General features: G+C 43.0%; 1 protein-coding gene across 3 annotated transcripts in view; it reads left to right on the top strand.

The window, feature by feature from the left end:
• The first annotated feature begins 583 nt into the window (after window positions 1-583).
• LOC310688044 (guanine nucleotide-binding protein G(t) subunit alpha-3) overlaps window positions 584-20,171 on the top strand; it is a 53,604-nt gene continuing 34,016 nt past the window's right edge. Inside the window, exons 1-2 of one of the 3 annotated variants that reach the window (XM_083464112.1) lie at window positions 584-678; window positions 826-914. Coding sequence is in view for 2 of the 3 variants with exons in the window: in XM_083464111.1 (XP_083320237.1) it covers window positions 624-678 (55 nt within the window). In the remaining variant the exon portion in view is untranslated. Of the gene's footprint in view, window positions 679-825; window positions 915-15,101; window positions 15,133-20,171 lie in introns of those variants that run through there. The other 2 variants (XM_083464111.1, XM_083464110.1) reach the window with 2 other exon arrangements.

Below are 20,171 nucleotides of genomic sequence, written 5' to 3'. Positions count from 1 at the left end.
TCTGGTGAGAAAAAGAAATGAAGTGCTGATACCCATATCTTAATAAAAGTGCAGTGCACAAAATGGCTACCTGGGCGGCAAAATAAGAGGAGAAAGTACTCTGTACTGGTGAGCACCATTGCACAAAAAAACCTCTGCCTCCCATCATCTCAAAGTACAATGCTGTGGTCCATGCATTTTGTCAGAGAAGCTGCTGGTACCTGTAGAGCAGAGACCAGGGACCATTTTTTTCATTCCCAATACAAATTTGTAACCTGCCCCCTCCACTCTCTCTCTCTCGTACACATATAGGAGCCAACTCCTAAGGGCTAAGGTCCCTTCAGCCCCCCTAAAATATTTGAGGGGGGCACTGCCATCCAAATGGTGTGTCTGTCTGCGTCACGTCGTGTGATTATGTGGGGTGGGGCTTGCCTGCCTCCCCCCCATATTTTATACAAGTTGATGCCCCTGCACACACACATACCATGATCCAATTACACACAGATAATCTCACGAGTGGTCATTAGGAGGCTGGGGACAAGGTGCTCTCAATCTGCTGGTGACACTCAGCTCTGTCTCTCCATAACATCTGAATCAGGAGAGGCTGTGCAGTCCTTGGATCAGGGCCTGGCCACAGTGGTGAGATGGATGAGGAGAAACAAGCTGAGCTTGGATCCTGGCAAGACAGAGGCACAGGGGGTGAGTAGCTCCCATGCCCGAGACGGTGGTCAACGGCCTACCCTGGGGGGGCTGCACTCCCTTTGAAGGACCAGGTTTGCATCCTGGGTCCTTCCATAGCAGTCAACGTTTCCCTTTTTTAAAGGGAAATTCCCTTATTCCAAATAGGATTCCTCACAAGAAAAGGGAAAGGTTGACAACTATGGGTCCTTCTGGAGCCAGCACTGTCACTGGAGGCCCCGGTAGCAAGATATAAGGTAACATCTAACAGTCTTTCCAATATTTCTTTTCAACTTGTAGCATCTGTTAATATTTGGTTTTCAAACCCCACTATGACTAGGGATGGGCAAATTTATTCATTTCAGTTTCTTTCAGTTTCTTTTTTTCCACTCTTAAGTTCCGTTCTCCACATTTCCACATCAGTTTGCAAAAAAAATTTTTTTTGAAAAGTCATCAACATTTTTGCTAATTCTACAAAAATATATATTTCTATATGCCATTTCCGCTAATACTGCATAAATGTTTTTGCAAAGTTTCCTCCCCAAATATAATGCATTTTTGCAGGCTATTTTCACTAATGTATGCATTTCTTTACACACTTTACTTTATTCACACCATTCACACATTACTTGACAGGAGAACTGTATTGCAAAATTCAGACAAACATGAATTTTGAAAGTTTCCTGTGTATCAGTTAGTACAAACGAAGCCGGTTTTCCTTTAAATCTGGACTGAATCAAACCAATCTCCCATCCCTACCTGTGACGATAATTGCTGTAATTCCTCCCACTGGCAGTAGCAAGTTTTATGTTCTGTGTTCTTTTCGTGTGCAGGAAGTCTATTTATGAATGTATTTGTTTATGCGATTTATATCCTGTCCTTCCTCCCGAAGGAGTTTAGTACCTAGTTTACACAGTGTATTTTCTCCCACAGTTTAGGAATACTGTCGCACGCCACACCACCCTCCAAGCGGTGTGATATTCCAGGGGTTCCAGGCGCTTTCCCAAGACTTGTGTTTCCTTTTGATTTGATAGAATTGATGTGATTTATTGCATTTCTACACTGCTTTGCATTCAAATGAATATTTTGGAATGAGGGGCAGTGGAGGCTGTGGTGCCTTTATGATACATGGTTTATTTACACATATATACAACCTGGGCCTATGATGGAGGGCTTCACAGCATCAACACCCCAAAAATGTATTGTTTTCACATAGCCACAGCCTTGGATTCAAGCAGAAATAAGCCATTGTTCTGCCTCTCTGGTTTCCCAACTTGCTGCTTTTTTTCACGGTCACATTCCTGCAAAACTCCCCTTCAAACTCTGGCTTTTGTCTGTTCAGGGAGGGGAAGACCCACCCATTTGCTGTCTTCCACTGAGCTTTTGTTCTCTTAGTGGCCCTTCACTCAGGCAATCACCTTAGCACAGGAAGCCAGCCTATCTTATATTTTAACACTTGCTGGGTCCAGGGGTTAGAAGGGTCTCAACTCTCTCTCCCCCCCCCCATAACAGTATCCTTCATTCTTTTTGCCACGATACTAAGTTGTTTATAATTCATTTCAGATGTAGAAAACAGTGCAGCCCTTATTTGACATTGCAAGCAACCTGGTCTCTTGGTATCTTTTCTCTTTTGCCCACTACCATGTTTTGAAATTGATTTTGCAAGCTTCTACATTTCTTCAAAAGTCAGGACCACATGTAGAACAATATTTTTATGGATAGACTCTCTTCTGTTTTTAGGGAAGCTTTTAATGTTTAATAAATTATTGTATTTTAATATTCTGTTGGAAGCCGCCCAGAGTGGCTGGAGAAACCCAGCCAGATGGGCAGGGTATAAATAAAAAATTATTATTATTATTAAATTATTATAGGCCAAAAGCCTGGATCTTTATAAATACGTATTTGTTATGGCATAAGCTCCTGTGTCCTCTTCAATGGATGTATAAGATATAGTCCACTCTCCATCAACGTGTTCTCCACAAAAGCTTATGCTCTTGTGAATGGGTTTGCTTTCAAAGTGTCATGAGATATGTTGCTGGTTTTGCTGCAAGAAACCCACCTTGGAAGAGTGGCAGATGAAGGTGATCGATTGCATGGGACTGGCTGAAATGACTGACAGAATCCGAGACCAGGGGAAAGAGACGGCGGAAGAAGATTCGAAGAAATTTAAAATCTATCTTAAGAAACATTGTAAAATTAATGAATGTTAAAATGTTGTGGTTATATAAAGTAAGGGATTACAGCTGGTAAAGATTAAGTAAAAGAAAAGAAAAGGAAAAATTGGATAAAATTAAGGGGAAGGATTTGCTGAAATAAATTTGGGTATTGGAATGCAGAAAGGGGAGGTATGGGGAAGTCGATGAAGTAAGTTTAAGGGAAAAAAGGAGTTGAAATTATACGTGTTTGTTTGTTTTTGTATGTATTTTTGTGTAATGTGTTTTGTGTGTACTGTGTGTGTTCTTATAATTTTTGAAAATTTAATAAATATTTACAAAAAAAAGAAACTGACGCAGCAAATTTTCTGGAAACTAAAATGGCACAAACTCAGCTTTCTTCCTAAAGCATTACACTGGAGTCACAAACCTGATGCATTCAGCAACTTTGCTTCATCATTAGTTGCCACAGGCATGGCCTCTGTATTAACATTATTGCTTTTATGCATCTTCTTCCTTAGTTAATTTATTGCTTGAGCCAAACTGCAGAAGGGCATTGCATGATTTGAAAACCCAAAGGAATGGTTTGGGTTGCTTTTTGTATAAACTCCCTTTCTCTAATGATTATGAGACACACACCCCCTTCCAGCTATGCACAAGTAACTCTAGGACTAAATAGTCATGAAAAATCATGTCACATAGGCTGCCACTCACTCTGGCTCCACCTGCTGTTGACCTCCTGCCTTACACTCTACCTACCAGCCACCACAGCTGGGTTTGTACTCTTAAACTAGGACTTATGGTTTGAGAGAGTGGGAAATGTTAATCTTTATATGTGCTTTATAAGCACATTTTGAAGTCCTGCGGATGCTGCCCCCCCCCCATTTTTCCAAGGTGCTACACCAACTTCCACGTCACATGACCCCTCCACCTCTCCCACCCAGTAAGCAACAACAGCCCAGCTCATGGGAAACTAGTGCAGCTGTTCCACCGAACTAAGTGAGCTGCTTCTGGTTCTCAAGACCAAGCACTATCAGCACCCCAGTGCGTCTCCCCTTCCCCAGCAGTAAAACATACAACAAAAATAAATGAAACAGCTGTCTATCTGCTGGCCTTCCATGACACCCAGACTTGGGTGCCCGAGGCAGCTGCCTCACTCAGCCTAATAGTAGGGCCATCCCTACTTTACTGTAGTTAGTATGATAACATGATGGGATCCCAAGTCCCTGTGCATTTTATGCACTCATCTTTCCTCCACTGTGCTTTATTATCTAAAATATTACTGTTATGTACATGGATGGTGGATTATTATGAACTGGATTGGGGGCTAGTTCTCTTCTGATGTTAGGCAGCCAGAAGATGGCTTTTTGCCATGATCCCATGGATACATATGTATGAAATCTGTTTAAAGGGTATATTGATGTATGGGCTTTCATTATGTGGCAGCAAATTTAGGTCTGCATCTCTCTCTCTCTCTCTCTCTCTCTCTCTCTCTCTCTCTCTCTCTCTCTCTTTCTCTCTCTCTCTCTCTCTCTCTCTCTCTCTGTGTGTGTGTGTGTGTGTGTGTGTGTACTGTATGCAGGGCTTTTTTCAACCAGAACTTACTGGAACTCAGTTCCAGCCCCTCTCAGGTAGGTGACATTGTCATTGTAAGAGAACAAAGGAGGTAATAATAATAATAATAATAATAATAATAATAATAATAAAAAAAAATAATATTTATACCCCGTCCATCTGGCTGGGTTTCCCCAGCCACTCTGGGTGGCTTCCAACAAAATATTAAAATACAATAGATATTAAAAGCTTCCCTAACCAGGGTTGCCTTCAGATGTCTTCTAAAAGTCAGATAGTTGTTTATTTCCTTGACACCTGATGGGAGGGCATTCCACAGGGTGGGTGCCATTACCCAGAAGGCCCTCTGCCTGGTTCCCTGTGTCTTCACTTCTCGCACTGAGGGAACTGCCAGAAGGCCCTCAGCGCTGGACCTCAGTGTCCGGGCTGAACGATGGGGGTGGAGACGCTCCTTCATAGCACGGACTGTGTGTGTGTGTGTGTGTGTGTGTGTGTGTGTGTGTGTACACACCCACCCACACTTGACAGCACTCTACAACTGATTTCGGATCTCTGTGTACACTTGACAACATATTATAGTGGATTTTGGATCTGTGTTGAGCGTACTTAAATAATACATGTGCTATATTATGCATATGAATAAACAGTAACCTGGCATGTGCTTCCAACATGCATGTTTCAGTTACCTATTATATTTTTAGGTCTGAAATAGCCAACGTGGTACCTTTCATATGCTGATAGATTGTAACTACCAACATCCCTAAGAACGTCTGGACAGCACCTCATTGGCTATCCCTCTTCTAGGTGCACATAAGATGGTGAGATGCAAAAGAGGACACCAGAACAAGCTGCATTTTCTGACATTTTACATTTTACTCAGCTACTAAAGGTCTCCTCTTTTGCATATCACCACTTTAGGTGCACACTTTTTAAAATGTATGCTACGAAATGCAGGACTTTGCAGCTTACACTTGCTTGAAAGTAAATCCTGCTTGATACCATAGGACTTACCTCTGAGTAGAAGTGCAGACTGTGATGTAACAGAGCTAGTGTAGCATAGCTGGTAGGGCTGGTAGGGAGAACCGTGAGTCCTCCAGATGTTATTCATTTATTCATTTCAACAGTTTATATGCCACTTCATTACAACAGTGGTGTGCAGAAACTCAACACAATAAAGATAATGTCATTGACCTACAACTCCCATCTTCCCCAGAAAACATTATCACATTCTGGGAAGTCTCATTTACCTTCTGCCTACCTGAAGGTTTTTAGGAGGCACCTCCTTATGCCTCAGAGCCACAAAGAAGATTCTGTTTTAATATGGTTCCCATTCTGCCCTGAGGAAAGGGAGGAGAAACACATATTAACAAAGGCTAAGCTCTTTGCTGGGTTGCTGAAGTGTGGAGAAATTCCTAGAAACCTCTGCAGAAGAAAGATCAATAACAATCCCAAGAGTTCAAAGCACATTACATGCATGATCTAGTTCAGGCATGGGCAAACTTGGCCCTCCAGATGTTTTGGGACTACAACTCCCACCATCCCTGACCACTGGTCCTGTTAGGAATGATGGGAGTTGTAGTCCCAAAACATCTGGAGGGCCAAGTTTGCCTATGACTGATCTAGTTGTATTCCTTACAGCAAGGGCTACCAAGCTTTTGGGGACAGTGGGCATGTTTGCAACGGGACAGACTATTATGGGCACCAGAAACACAGAGACTGCAGCCAGGCACATTCCAAAGCCTAGTCCAGATGTTTTCAACTTTTTTGTACCCATGGTTCCCTTAACCAATTACATTCTTTCTGCGTCACCCCTGTGGGGTTCAGGAGCCCAGTTATGTCACTCCTTGCCTGCCTAGTAGCCTCTCACCCTTTTTCGAACACCCTCCCTTGTGGAGTGTTCCCTCAGCCTTCTCTCTTCTCCCTTCTCCTTGGGAGTCCTCTGGGCAACTGCTGCTGCCGTCCCTGGTCTCTGATCTGCCCCACACACACCCCAAAGAGAGGTTCCTCTCCTTCACCTGCGGAGCTTATAGCCAGGGCTGCTACAAGAAACAGCTGTGCAAGCCTTGGGGAGGCAAGAGGGCATCAGAGGAGGGAGGGAAAGAGGGACAGAGGCCAGAGGAGGGAGGGAAAGAGGGACAGAGCCCCCCCCCGGCATACCTTTTTTAAAAAAAAGTCACATTTCAGCAGGGGAGGGGACCAGGCAAATGCCAGTGAAGGACTCTGTGAGTGCACTTGCGCCACCACACTGGCAATCTCTGCCTTCCAATAATCGTGAAAGGTAAGTCAATATGATTATTGCAGATGCAAGTGAGTGAGGCAGCTTTCCTGAGGTGGCAGCTTGCCTTTGGCCACCTACTAAGTTGATGGTGGAGGTAAGAGTTGAACCAGGGGTGTGTTCAGTCCCCAGTGTCCCCATTTGCACCTCTTCCTACGGCAGCAGAGAATATCTTTTATAATTTTATAATTTAATTAACCCCAACCCTTGCAAAGGTTTTATGAGGACATCAAGCACAATCTCTAACAGCACCCTAAATGGAAATGGTCGGCCAATTGGTGCCAAAGAAGGATAGAACATTCTTTATGTATGCTACAACAGCAGCAAGAATTCTCATTGCAAAGTATTGGAAGTTACAAGAACTACCCACCTTGGAAGAATGGCAGATGAAGGTGATAGACTATATGGGACTGGCAGAAATGACTGGCAGAATCCGAGACCAGGGAAGAGAGACAGCGGAAGAAGATTGGAAGAAATTTAAGGACTATCTTAGGAAACATTGCAAAATTATCGAATGCTAGAATGACGTTGGTTTAGAAATTATGTGGTTTCTAGCTGTAATGATTAAGTAAAAAGAAAAGAAAGGCTAAAAATTTAAATGGAAAATAAGGGAGAGGATTTGCTGAATTAATAATTGGAAATTGGAATACAGAAAGGGGAGGTATGAGGAAGTCGGGGAAGTAAGTTACAAGAAAATAAGGGATTGAAACTATACTTGTTTTTTGTTTTTTTTGTTTTTTTGTATTATTGTTTTGTCTTGCTTTTATATAATCTTTGAAACTTTAATAAAAATCTTTTTTTTTTTAAAAAAAAAAAGGAAACTGTATGCACCCTAAATGCAACCATAGCAGGCACTGAGATGAGGTAGAGCAGATTCATTCTGGCTCCTGGAAATCCATGGATGCAGAGAACATCCAATGTTGTTACTACATCTCCCATCATTCCTGAACGTTGGCCATGCTTGCTGAGGCTGATGGGAGTTGAAGTCCATGACATCTGGCACCATATTATCTTTGTTGTTGTTGTTTAGTCATTTAGTCTTGTCCAACTCTTCGTGACCCCATGAACCAGAGCACGCCAGGCACTCCTGTCTTCCACTGCCTCCCGCAGTTTGGTCAAACTCACGCTGGTAGCTTCGAGAACACTTTGCTGTCCAACCATCTCGTCCTCTGTCATCCCCTTCTCCTTGTGCCCTCCATCTTTCCCAACATCAGAGTCTTTTCCAGGGAGTCTTCTCTTCTCATGAGGGGGCGAAAGTACTGGAGCCTCAGCTTCAGGACCTGTCCTTCCAGTGAGCACTCAGGGCTGATTTCCTTCAGAATGGAGAGGTCTTGCAGTCCATGGGACTCATAATTCAAAAGCATCAATTCTTTGGTGATCAGCCTTCTTTATGGTCCAGCTCTCACTTCCATACATCACTACTGGGAAAACCATAGCTTTAACTATATGGACCTTTGTCAGCAAGGTGATGTCTCTGCTTTTTAAGATGCTGTCTAGGTTTGCCATTGCTTTTCTCCCAAGAAGCAGGCGTCTTTTAATTTCGTGACAGCTGTCACCATCTGCAGTGATCATGGAACCCAAGAAAGAAAAATCTCTCACTGCCTCCATTTCTTCCCCTTCTATTTGTCAGGAGGTGATGGGCCAAGTGACCATGATCTTCGTTTTTAATGTTGAGACCATATTATCTACCCCTGCTCTAATGCTTTGCATCTGCAGTCTGGTCACAGGAAGCCACTCTAACCCACAAACACCCAGAAAAACCAACAGGCTCCAAATTTTATTGTGTACAGGAAAAGAAAAATAGCCCTTTGGGGGGTGGTTTTCTGAGCCCATTTCAGAATTAAGAATTCGCTCAGCACTAACAATAGAGAGAAACTGTAAGTGTGTGGTGTGAAAAACCAGTATTTTTAAGTGCCTCTGGACTAATGTGCTCAGGTTGTATATGACGATTTATACATCTGAATACTGTTCCACCAGGGATGACCCACACTGTCTCCTGCCTGAGGTGAAATGCGAATGTCCCCCCCCCCCCTTTGTAGCCTCACATATTGTGGTCATGTGGCAGCAGTGAAATTTTGCTGGAAGCTGCAGCTGCTGCCACTGCCACCAATACCATAAAACTCTGGCAGCAGCCAGGGTGGGGTTTTCCTGTGGGGGCACTGCCCCATGGGATCCTGCCACCCAAGGCAAACTGCTTTGCCTCATGAGCGAACTGGCCCTGTGTTCCATACAGGGCATACAGAAAAATAGCATATAGAAAAACTGAATACCAAAAAAAAAAAAAAGTCTGGAAGAAGGTGGACTGAATACTTCTCTGTGGCAAGCTATGTACTTCCTGTGAGAATGACCCAAAACTGATAAAGCACGAAGTAATATATTCCATAAAAAGGCATCACCCACCATCATTTGGACAGCCAAAGCCCCCACCCACCTTTGTCAATAAGCCCTCTTCTTTGGGGAGGTTTGCATGTAAATAGGAAGTAATGACAATGTTAGGAAATTGCCTCAGGTTAATAGCCTGCATGTTTTTATAGAACAAACGTTATTTTCACCACCTAATGTAAGTCGAAGTGCAGGGACTCTGCAAAAACACTATCGACATGTTGGCTGTAGTAAGCAAACAAAGGAGAACAATCTCAAGTTAACCTTGCCCATTCAGCACTCAGAAAATTCTGATCTAATAAATATAATGCTTTAGGGTTAATTCATGGGAACTTTTTCTGACACACACCTTTACAGAGAGTAAACCCTTTTGCATTGAGTGGTAACACAGCCATGTTGTCACACCAGAACCAGTGGTTTCTAACTTGGCCAGGGGGTGGGACTCAACAGATCAACCTTTCTGTTCACTTTGTAGTAATGGATGTGTTGCTCCCCTCAGATCTGAAGGCAGCCCAACTATTTCTCCATCTTGACAAGAAATTCTGTCTGATTTTTATGTGAAGTGCTACCAGGCTTATCCCCATTCAGGTACTTTGCCTCCACATGTGGAGGAGGAGAAGCTCCATCCACCAATTGTTCAACTTTCATTTCAGTCACAACACACACCTCCCACATCCCCTTTCCTCCATCCACCAATTGTTCAACTTTCTTTTCAGTCGCAACATACAACTAAATACCTAGTGACTCCCCTTCCATCCTTTTCCTGGTTTCTTTACTTTTCTACTAGTTTCCAAATTTGTCATCTTCAAATTTCTTCCTCTGTTAAATTCTACTAGCTCCCATTATGCTGGATTTACTCAAGACCTGTTACGTTAATTACATTTTTATACTGGTTAAGTACTTAATTCGTTCCGGAGGTCCGTTCTTAACCTGAAACTGTTCTTAACCTGAAGCACCACTTTAGCTAATGGGGCCTCCTGCTGCCGCCGTGCAATTTCTGTTCTCACCCTGAAGCAAAGTTCTTAACCTGAGGTACTATTTCTGGGTTAGCGAAGTCTGTAACCTGAAGCGTATGTAACCTGAAGTGTATGTAACCCGAGGTACCACTGTATTCTAAAATTATAATATTATTCACTTTTTTCCTCCATTGGTTCACCCCTAGCTCTTCTGCATTTTACTCGCTATAACCTGTCTGGCTGCAATTACTATCAATTTTACCCATTTGCATTCCTCTTTTGTTTTTAACTTGGTACTACTCAGGGTAATAAAAACCATTAATTTAGTTATTTCCATGTTCCTTCCCACAATTCCCAATATTTCTATGCCAATCTGTTTCCAAAATTCATTAACTAACGGACAATCCCACCACATATTACTGCACGTTCCCATCACTCCACATTTCCTCCAACAATTCTTACTTCCAGATTTTGTAATATGATATAACCTTACTGGTGTATAATACCATTTTTGTACCAGCTTCAACCCCTGTTCCTGGATTATCCTAGAGGTTGCAACAAAGGGTGGTTCTCGAAAGATTCTTTCCCAATCTTCATCTAAAATCTGTTCCTGAGTAGCTAACCTCCAATATTCTTACAAACTTTCTGTCAGGGATCTGACATCGGAGGGAGAGGCGAAGGGGAGGCTCCCAGATGATGCTGGCGAAGGACCCAGCAGCAGGGGGAGAAACAGCTCAGTAGAGGGGGAAGCCAATCAGCGCAACACCGGGGATAAAGGGGGGCAGGTGGGGGAATCGGAGAGAGGGCTCCAGGACTCTTCACTGGACATCAGTGAGGAGAGCACAGGTCCTCCGCTACCCATGCCCTCCCTGCGCAGAAGACTCCCGTGCAGTGAGAGGAGGAGGAGACTGGGTGTCAAACAACTTTTATGTTGGAAGAGGTTCAAGAAACGCCCACTGACGGATTCTGCCAGCGACTGAGGCAGCCACGATGAGAAGGGCTGTGCAGTCAGAAAGGTTTAACAAGGCAAATTAGCCTAGAAAGGCATCAGTTTACGCACGAGTAACTCATATCCACTACACTTTCCTTTGGTGATTTTCCCTTGTTTAATAACACCTTATACTGTACAATTTTGAAACTATTTTGGCCCCTATCTATCCTTTCACTAATTCTTCAAAGGATGTAATAATTCTTTTACTACATTTTTATACTTCTTTTTCCTTTAGCAGAGAGGAAATTTGTCTTTTTTGTAACCAATTCATTTTATTCCAAATACCACTTTCCTGTTCCATTGTACCTTCTATTCCCCAACTATTCTCCATCTCTATTCTCCATCTCCTCAATTCTCCATCTCCTCAATATCTCCTTTAATTTATCCCCTACCTCCTTTCGGATGAGCTCCTATAATGGTGCCATTTTATCATAATACCACATTTTGATAAGGGAAGAGAGATCAGGAAAAAGCTCCCCTTTCCAGTTCTCCCATACCCAGATGGACCCCGTAAATGTTGATATTTTATATACTTCCCTTTTCCTTTTCCTCCTATCAAATATTCTTATTTTCCCTCCTACTACTGCCAAATTCTCCCGCTCAATACACCCCAAATCTTCCCCCTGTTCTCCCTCCAACCAAATCATAAGATGCCTCAGTTGGTAGGCTTTGTAATATAAAACCAAGTTGGGAATCCCCCATCTTCCATCTTGGATCCTATGATACCTATATTTACCTGCCGTCCTTGGTTTCTTAGATGCAAAAACAAACCTATCAATTTTCCCTTGCCAGCCTTTCAATATTCGTTCCACTATGTGCCAGGATAATACATAACAAAGATACATTAATCTGGGTAATAAAAACATTTTAACTAATGCAATTCTTGTACTAATTGATTCCTTCCTTTTCTCCCATATTTTCAATTTTGACTGAATACCGCTCCAAGTTTTTTTATAATTATATTCAAATATTTTCTTCACATTTTTAGTTATCCTTACCCCTAAATATTTCACCATCTTATTTGCTATAGGAATACCCAATAATTTAGAGGCTTCTGGTTGAATTTTAGGTTTCACATTTAAACACATCATTGATGATTTATTAAAATTAACTTTTAACCCTGAAACTTTTGAAAATCCTTGCAAAATTCTTTTTAATGCCACCATTGCGATCCCCAGGTCCCTAACCGTCACCATCATGTCATCCGCATACATTGTCAATAACTCCCCCTCTGTTCTCCCTTTCCCTGGGATTTCAAATCCTTTAATCTCATTATTCTTTTTGAGTTTAATTGCTAATGGTTCCAGTGCTTAAATAAAGAGCATCCTTGCTTTGAAAGTGGGCATCCTTGCTTTGTACCACTTAAACAAAAATATTATGAATTTGAAGGGAAAGGAGGGAAAATATTGGCAAATAAAATTAAGAATTATCAGGTAAGGAAAAATATTAGAGCTATTAGAGATAACAAAGGGGAATTGGAAAAAGACCCTAAGAAAATATTGGAGACCTTTTTAGGTTTCTGTAATAGACTGTATGCAAGTAAAGGAATTAAAGACAAAGAGGTGGATCAATTTTGTGAAGGATTGGAACTCCCAGAATTAAATTGAGAAAATAGAAGGGAATTGGATAAGGATATATCAGAGGAGGAAGTTAGATCAGCAATCGACTCTGTGAATGTGCAATCGGCCCCAGGACTGGATGGGTTCAATGTGGTGTTCTATAGGGATTATAAGGATATAATTGTTGCCACATATGACTGTACTGTGTTGATGAACCCTACTCAGCTTATTTTGCTAATGCATTACCTGTTGAGAATGGGTCACACCCACTCCGATATGATCTTCTATTCTTTGAACTGGAACTTGTGTTCTGCTTGATGCACCTATATCCTGAATGAGGATCTGACCTCACTTTGTAGATAATATGTGTCTGTGTATTGATCAAATGATGGATCTCCATGAAATATACTCGGAGTTAAAAGTGGATTTCATGCTCTTTATTCAGCTCATAGTGGGGAGGAGGAATGGAAGTTCCCCCAGAATGTCTGCCATATATACGTTATTTACACAATGGGCTGCACGTGATTGGCTAATTCCAGGATTCTCCTGTAGGCCAATCAGGTTGTGGATTCCCTTCCACCTTGAGTGGCTCCTGTGGACCAATCAGACTGCTGCATTCTGGATCCTATTGTTCTAGGACCAATCAGACTGCTGCATTTTGAATCCTATTGTTCTAGGACCAATCAGACTGCTGTCTTTTGGATCCTATTCAACTCAGTTTATAACACTCCAGCTGCAGGAAACCCATCTGTCAATGTTGGCACTATCCTACAAAAACTTATGCTTTGGTATATTTGTTACTCTTAAGACTCTATGGGTGCTTTGTGATGGGCATTTACTGTTTATTGTTGGATCAGTGCTCATCACATAGACAATTTTTTGCAGTGTCCATGATGGATAAATTTAAAAGGGGTTCCTAGACTGGATGAATCCTTCACAGAAACCCCAAAGAAAAGGCTGCAGGCTCCAAGTGAAAGAATAGGCCTTTATTGAATACAAATGTATGTAGGATCAGCTTCCTAAAATAAATCAGAAAGCTGCTGCCAAGAACCATATCCAAAGGATTGATCCTTATTCACTCCCAGATTACACATGTAAATTCTATTCACTAATCAAAGGGTCACAACAATCTTCCCATAGCAGTTGTAACTCAGTATCATCATCCTAAACCAACTAAAATCATTTAGCTCTTTAGATAAGCCCTTATCATATCATATAATTATATACAACCATTTTCCAGTGTTTTTCTTTATTAATACAGTGGTGCCACGCAAGACGAAATTAATTCGTTCTGCAAGTTTTTTCTTCTTGCGAGTTTTTCGTCTTGCGAAGCACGGTTTCCCATAGGAATGCATTGAAAATCAATCAATGCGTTCCTATGGAGACCGTCCGGGGACAGAGGGGACCTGTTTTAAAGCAAGGGAAGGGGCAGCGGGGAGAATCGCTTCTCCCTGTTGCCGCCCCTTGGTTCAAAAGGGGTCCGGGGACAGAGGGGAAGGAGCGCGGACTCTTTTGAAGCAAGGGGCGGAGGGGAGAAGATCGCTTCTCCCCGTTGCCGCCCCTTGGTTCAAAAGGGGTCCGGGGACAGAGGGGAAGGCACGCGCGCGCCTTCCCCTCTGTCCCCGGAGATTGCGGGGCTGGCAACGGGGAGAAGCGATCTTCTCCCTGCCGCCCTTTGCTTCAAAAGAGGTCCGGGGTGCGGGGGCAAGCTTCGTTTTGCGAAGCAAGCCCATAGGGAAATTCGTCTTGCGAAGCAACTCGAAAACGAAAAAACCTTTCGTCTTGCGAGTTTTTCGTCTCGTGAGGCGTTCATCTTGCGGGGCACCACTGTACTTTTTTGCTTTGCCTCCCTCTTCCTTCTGCCTGAAAGCTATGAGCTCTGGGCTCATCCCACCTCTGTGCTCATTCATGGCTGTCTGTACCTAGTTCATCAAAATCCCATCAAATATGCCGAATTTAGCTGGGGCCTTGGCTTAATCAGGGGCCCAGCCCCAGTAAGTGAGCAAAGGGTATTGCTACAGTCCTAGCCACAAATATGCCATTCTATTTTTTCTTATTTTTGTTTAAGTTCCTCAGAGGGGTGGGTCTCATGTATTTTGGACAGGAAACACATTATTCCTGTATCTAAGCATTCGGGGAGGCATAATGCAATATTAATTGTTTTTAGGGATAAGTGGTAAGCTTTTGTTTTCATCTGAAGCTGCAATGTAACACTTGTGGGCGAAGGTCCCCTTGAGAGGAAATGTTTCTGTCATGTTCATTGTCATGGTAGATGCTGTAGACAGGAATGTGGGAAACATTCACTGGGATCGGGGCCAGGGATGTCCATTTTAGCAGGACTGGAGCAAAGCCAAAGTGGTGACACTGGCTCCCTTGGACAGCTGCCAGGGCTCACTGTTGATGCTTGCCCGGCTCTCCCTTGAAATATACAGATATGAACTCCAAACATTGCCATTCAGCTGGCTCTTTCTTCTCTCTCCATTTCCCTCAGGGTCTCTGATGTAGCACTGATATGGTGAGTTGTGGGAAATGAAAAGGGTGGCTAAGCACCCTTTAGTGAAGCTTGGAACGATGCTACTGCAACCAGGTAATCTCATCTGGGTTCACCGTCAGAGGAAGCGGGTCCATCAGAGGATGCGTAATGCTTTCTTAGATCTCAAGCTGACCCTCCACAGGCCATGGGCTCCACGGCAGAGCATCAGCCTTACCTGCGGAGGTCACAGGTTGAATGTTTCCTGCCGGAAATCTTAAGAGAGTAGTTAAGTGGTTTCTAGCTGTAATGATATAAAAGAATATGGAAAAATTGGATTTTCAAATAGGTAAAAATTTAATGTTATAATATATTAAGATCAAAGATCAGGATAATAAGGAGAAAGAAATTGCTGAATTAACTAATTGAATTGGAACACAAAAAAGGGAGGTATGAGGAGGTCAGGGAAACAAGGATATGAATGTAAGGTATGGAAAGATTGATTTATTATTTTTTCTTTTTTTTCCTTTTCTTTGTAAGTGTTTTTACTTTTTTATTCTGTATTTTTCTTGTATTTTTATTTTTGTCTTTTATTTTTGTATTTCTTGTTTTTATGTAATTCTTTTTTCTGAAACTTTAATAAATATTATTTTTTTAAAAAATGAAATCTTAAGAGAGTAGCTGCCAGTCATTGGAGACAATACTGAGCTGCTGAGGCAGATGGGACAATTGTCTAGCTCATTATATGGCAGCTTCATCTATTCTTAACCAGGCAGGAGTAAAATGGGAAACCACCTTTGGCAGGGGAGAATCCTGAAAAGGGATCTGTTTCAGCAATTCAAGGCTGTGTGTTACGCTGTTGCCTTGAAAATAATTTGCTTGCGGACAGTGTGAGTCACTGACAAGGATGCCCGCGAGGCATAAGCAAGACCAGGCTTGACCAGACTACCAGCTTCACCTTCCCACGTCAGCTTACAAGAGCTGCCAGGAGTCTATGGCCAACAATACCAGAATGGTCCAATGGGTCCCAGCTGTAATTATCTACATGCCAGCAGGAAGGCAGAACTCATTATCCCTGGCTTGAGGAAGGTGTGGCAGGGATAGAGAGAGAGCAGTTTAATGCCAGACAATGGAGAAGGCACACCTTTCTTGAGGTTTTGGTGGCCCTGGACATGGGCGAGGGAGAAACAATAATGCTTGGCACCAGTTCAAAGTGTTTCACATGCACTTCTTAAGAATCCCTGCAAAAGCCCCATAGATTATCCCTATTAAATATGGAAAGCTGGAGCTGCTTTATGAAAGCACTTTATGAAACCACCTGCTAAGTTCACAACTAAGGTGAGGTCTGAATCAAAATTTCATGGCTCATACAGCTGGCAACTACCATATGCTTGCTCTGAGAAGGTTTGCCAAGACATGAGCACGATCCAGATCCAGTTGCAGTAGTGAGTTTCCCTGTTTGTTTACTTATAAAACCATTTCTATGCCATCCTGCCACAAAATATCATGGCTATTTGCAAGATTCAAACATAAAACACCATTTCAACAACAACAAAAACAACAACAAAAAAGTACAGGTCATTAGGTCTGCTGACACAAAACGGTATTCAAAAGGCACCTGGAAGTCAAAGGGGAGGCAGCCTGCCCAATCTCTGCTGCAAGAGTGTTCCACAACATGTGAACAACGTTGTGAATTGCCCAAATTCTATCTGAGGCCAGTTGGGCCTCCACAACAGGGGGAACCACTAACAGTGCACCTCTGGGTGCTGAGGTGGTCCTTAAGGTGGCCTTGGCCCAAGTTGTTCAGGGCTCTGTAGAGCAACACAGGAGCCTCAAATATGGCCCAGGAGCATAAAGGAAGGGCCCAATCCCTTTTATTGCCTGGGCAAAAAGTGGCAAGGGATTTTTTTTCCAAACTGAGGGCCTTCAGGGAGCTACATGACAGTAGTGGGCAGGGACACTTCCACAGCAGTGGAAGTGGGGTGCAAGGGGGCAGTGTCTCAGCCTCTTACACCACTTTGATTGCTAGCTTTCATTTTTTTAAAAGCATGTTTCTAGCATTTGTGGAACCTGAGATATGAGGGGAAATGTATAGGCACTATTCTTCTCTTCTTCTTTTTTGTAAAATATTAGCCTGTGTTACCCTTTCAGTGTATTACTGACCTTCCCACAGGAGAAAAAATCCCATGGATGCCTGCCTCTCTCTCTCTCTCTCTCTCTCTCTCTCTCTCTCTCTCTCTCTCTCTCTCTCTTTTCCCTCTTGTACCCTTCCCACATGCATTCCTACACATTCACACACAGTGCGTGCCCTCCAACATTTCTCTGATGAAAATAGGGACATCCTAAGGGAAAGCAGGATGGCTTCTCTAAATCAGGGACATCACTGGAAAATAGGGACACTTGGAAGGTCTGATAGTGTTCACAGAAATCCATGCTCACACAAAGCCATGTTCACACGTGTGTGTGTGTGTGTGTGTGTGTGCGCGCGCGCGCGTGTGCTTGTGTGTAGTGATATTTGTGGAGATGCCAACATAGTATTTTCCTATGTTTCTATATTTGCTGTAAGCCGCCCAGAGTGGCTCGGGGAACCCAGACAGATGGGTGGGGTATAAATAATAAAATATTTATTAATAATATTATGTGGGAAAGGAAGGGTTAATCCATTCCTACTAACTGCAGTCTCCACAGAGCTCCCCCCACCATTCATGTGGCAATTAAATTTGAAAACAATTGCCATCAATATTCAAGCCTAATTGCCACCCTGAAGGGGGTGGGCAGCGGAGGGTCGCAGTGCATACGAAGGAAGGTGTTATACCATTTAAAATCCACCCCATGCTCTGCCCTCATCCAAATGATCTGCATGGAAATTAGGTTTAAGATCAGCTTCCAATGGAGAAGCCTCATTGCTGTGTCCGGAGCAAGCTAAGAAGGGGAGTCTGTAGGCTGGATTGTGGGTGGTGGGCAGCTGTATAAGCCGCATCCAGCCCCCAGGACTGAAGTAAACATAAATGTAAAGATGAAATAACTTCTTTAGATATGGAAAGCAATGAATGCGCTATGCCTAAACAGCATACTTAGAAATATTTGTGCCCATTTCCCCTCATGTTATTGGAGGAAAGGTAAGAAGAGGAAAGGCTGTGTTCTTATTGTTCCATTTTGTGTACCAAAGTATGGTGGGGGGACTGATGGATTGCACAGCCTTAGGTGCTACAATGGGAATGGGTGTATTCCGGAAGTAGATGTTCTTTACACGGCCCTTTCCCACCGCCCTCTTGTAAATACACCAGTTAACTGCAATCTTGTCTGAAGACCTGCCGCAAATACAATGCAAATGCAAGCCTAGGAGGATAAATACCAGCTACCTTGAAGCAACAGGAAAGGCTCATTTCCCTCCTCTCAAAATAAGACCGGAAAACGTACCTCAGGAGCAGCACAGCAGCTAATGGTTAAGGCCCAGCCTTGATCATCTGGTCCAAAGGTTAGTGACTTTTTCCCTCCATAAATGTCCTCAAAGCTATATGAGGAGCTCCATTCAGAACCTTTGCCACAAATTGCCCTAAATTTTATGTGTAAACCAGAGTTCTTCTTCTTCTTCTTCTTCTTCTTCTTTTAAGTTGTTGACTAAGGTCACTTCCAAGCAGCCTGTTTATGGAATATTCCTGCTGGTTAGTTTGCACAAATTTGCAGGGAGGTTAAACAACATTGGGTATTTATTGAGTGTTCCTTCTGATTTGTTTGTGAGGAGGTTATATGATAAGGCATCAAACAATCATTGCTCCATAATTTCCAGAGCAATTCCCCTTCTCTTTCCTCTTTGTGTGGGGTCGGGGAGGGGGACAGTTTTGCTGTGTAAGATGCCAAATCAATCTTAACTGAATGAACTGAATTTGTTGGCATGAGATTGAACCCCAGCCTGAAAATAGTGACTGCCTGGAAGCACCCTAAAGGCAGGCTGTGCATGTGTCTGCCTTTGGATTGCTAGACAAACTTCAGGGGATCCAGAACATGGCAGCAAGTTTGCAGACTGGTCAGTATGAAATTATTGTGACAGTACTTGGACATTTTCATTGGCTTCAGTCACAGGTGGCTGGTGCCCATCAGAACTGGTAGGGCATAAAGCAGAAAGATGGAGCTAGAGTCAGTGACAGGCAAAGCCAACTAATCCTAATGTTGTCCCCATTTTCATAGAATCATAGAATTGTAGAGTGGAAGAGACCCCAAGGGTCATCTAGTCCAACCTCAGGAATCTCAACTAGATCATACATGACAAATGGCCATCCAACCTTTGCTTAAAAACCTCCAAGGAAGGAGAGTCCATCACCCCTTGTAGGACTCCGTACCACTGTCAAACAGCTCTTACTGTCTGAAAGTCATTCCTGATGTTTAGTTGGAATCTCCTTTATTGTAACTTGAATCCATTGGTTCTGGCCCTAACCTCATGAGCAGGAGAAAACAAGCTTGCACCATCTTCCATGTGGGAGCCGTTGAGATATTTGAAGATGGCTATCTTATCTCCTTATCAGACAAATTGCCTCAACCATTTCTCATAAGGCTTGTTTTCCAGAACCGTCATCTTGGTCACCCTCTGCACACATTCCAATTTGTCAAAATCCTTCTTAAATTGTGATGTCCAGAACTGGACCCAGCATTCCAGGTGTGGTCTGAACAAGGCAGAATAGAGTGGTACTATTACTTCCCTTGAACTGGATGCTTCTGTTGATGGTGTCTAGAATAACATTAGCCCTTTTTTGCTGCTGCTGCATCATGTTAAGCTTGTGGTCTACCAAGACCCCTAGATCCTTTTCACATGTACTGCTAGTAAGCCAGGTGTCCCCCATCTTATAATTGTGCAGCTGGTTCTTCCTGCCTAAGTGTAAAACCTTGCATTTGTCCCTACTGAAATTCATTTTGTTCGTTTTGGCCCGATTCTTCAATCTGTTAAGGTCATCTTGAATCCCAATTCTGCCTTTGAGAGCCAGTGTGGTGTAGTGGTTAAGAGTGGTAGACTCATAATCTGGTGAGCCGGGTTCGATTCCCCACTCCTCCACATGCAGCTGCTGGGTGACCTTGGGCCAGTCACACTTCTCTGAAGTCTCTCAGCCCCACTCACCTCACAGAGTGTTTGTTGTAGGGGAGGAAGGGAAAAGGAGAATGTT

The sequence above is a fragment of the Podarcis liolepis genome, assembly GCF_965112155.1.
Source record: "Podarcis liolepis genome assembly, chromosome: 10".
In the NCBI taxonomy this organism is placed as follows: Eukaryota; Metazoa; Chordata; class Lepidosauria; order Squamata; family Lacertidae; genus Podarcis; species Podarcis liolepis.
This window is presented reverse-complemented; position numbering and strand designations above follow the sequence as displayed.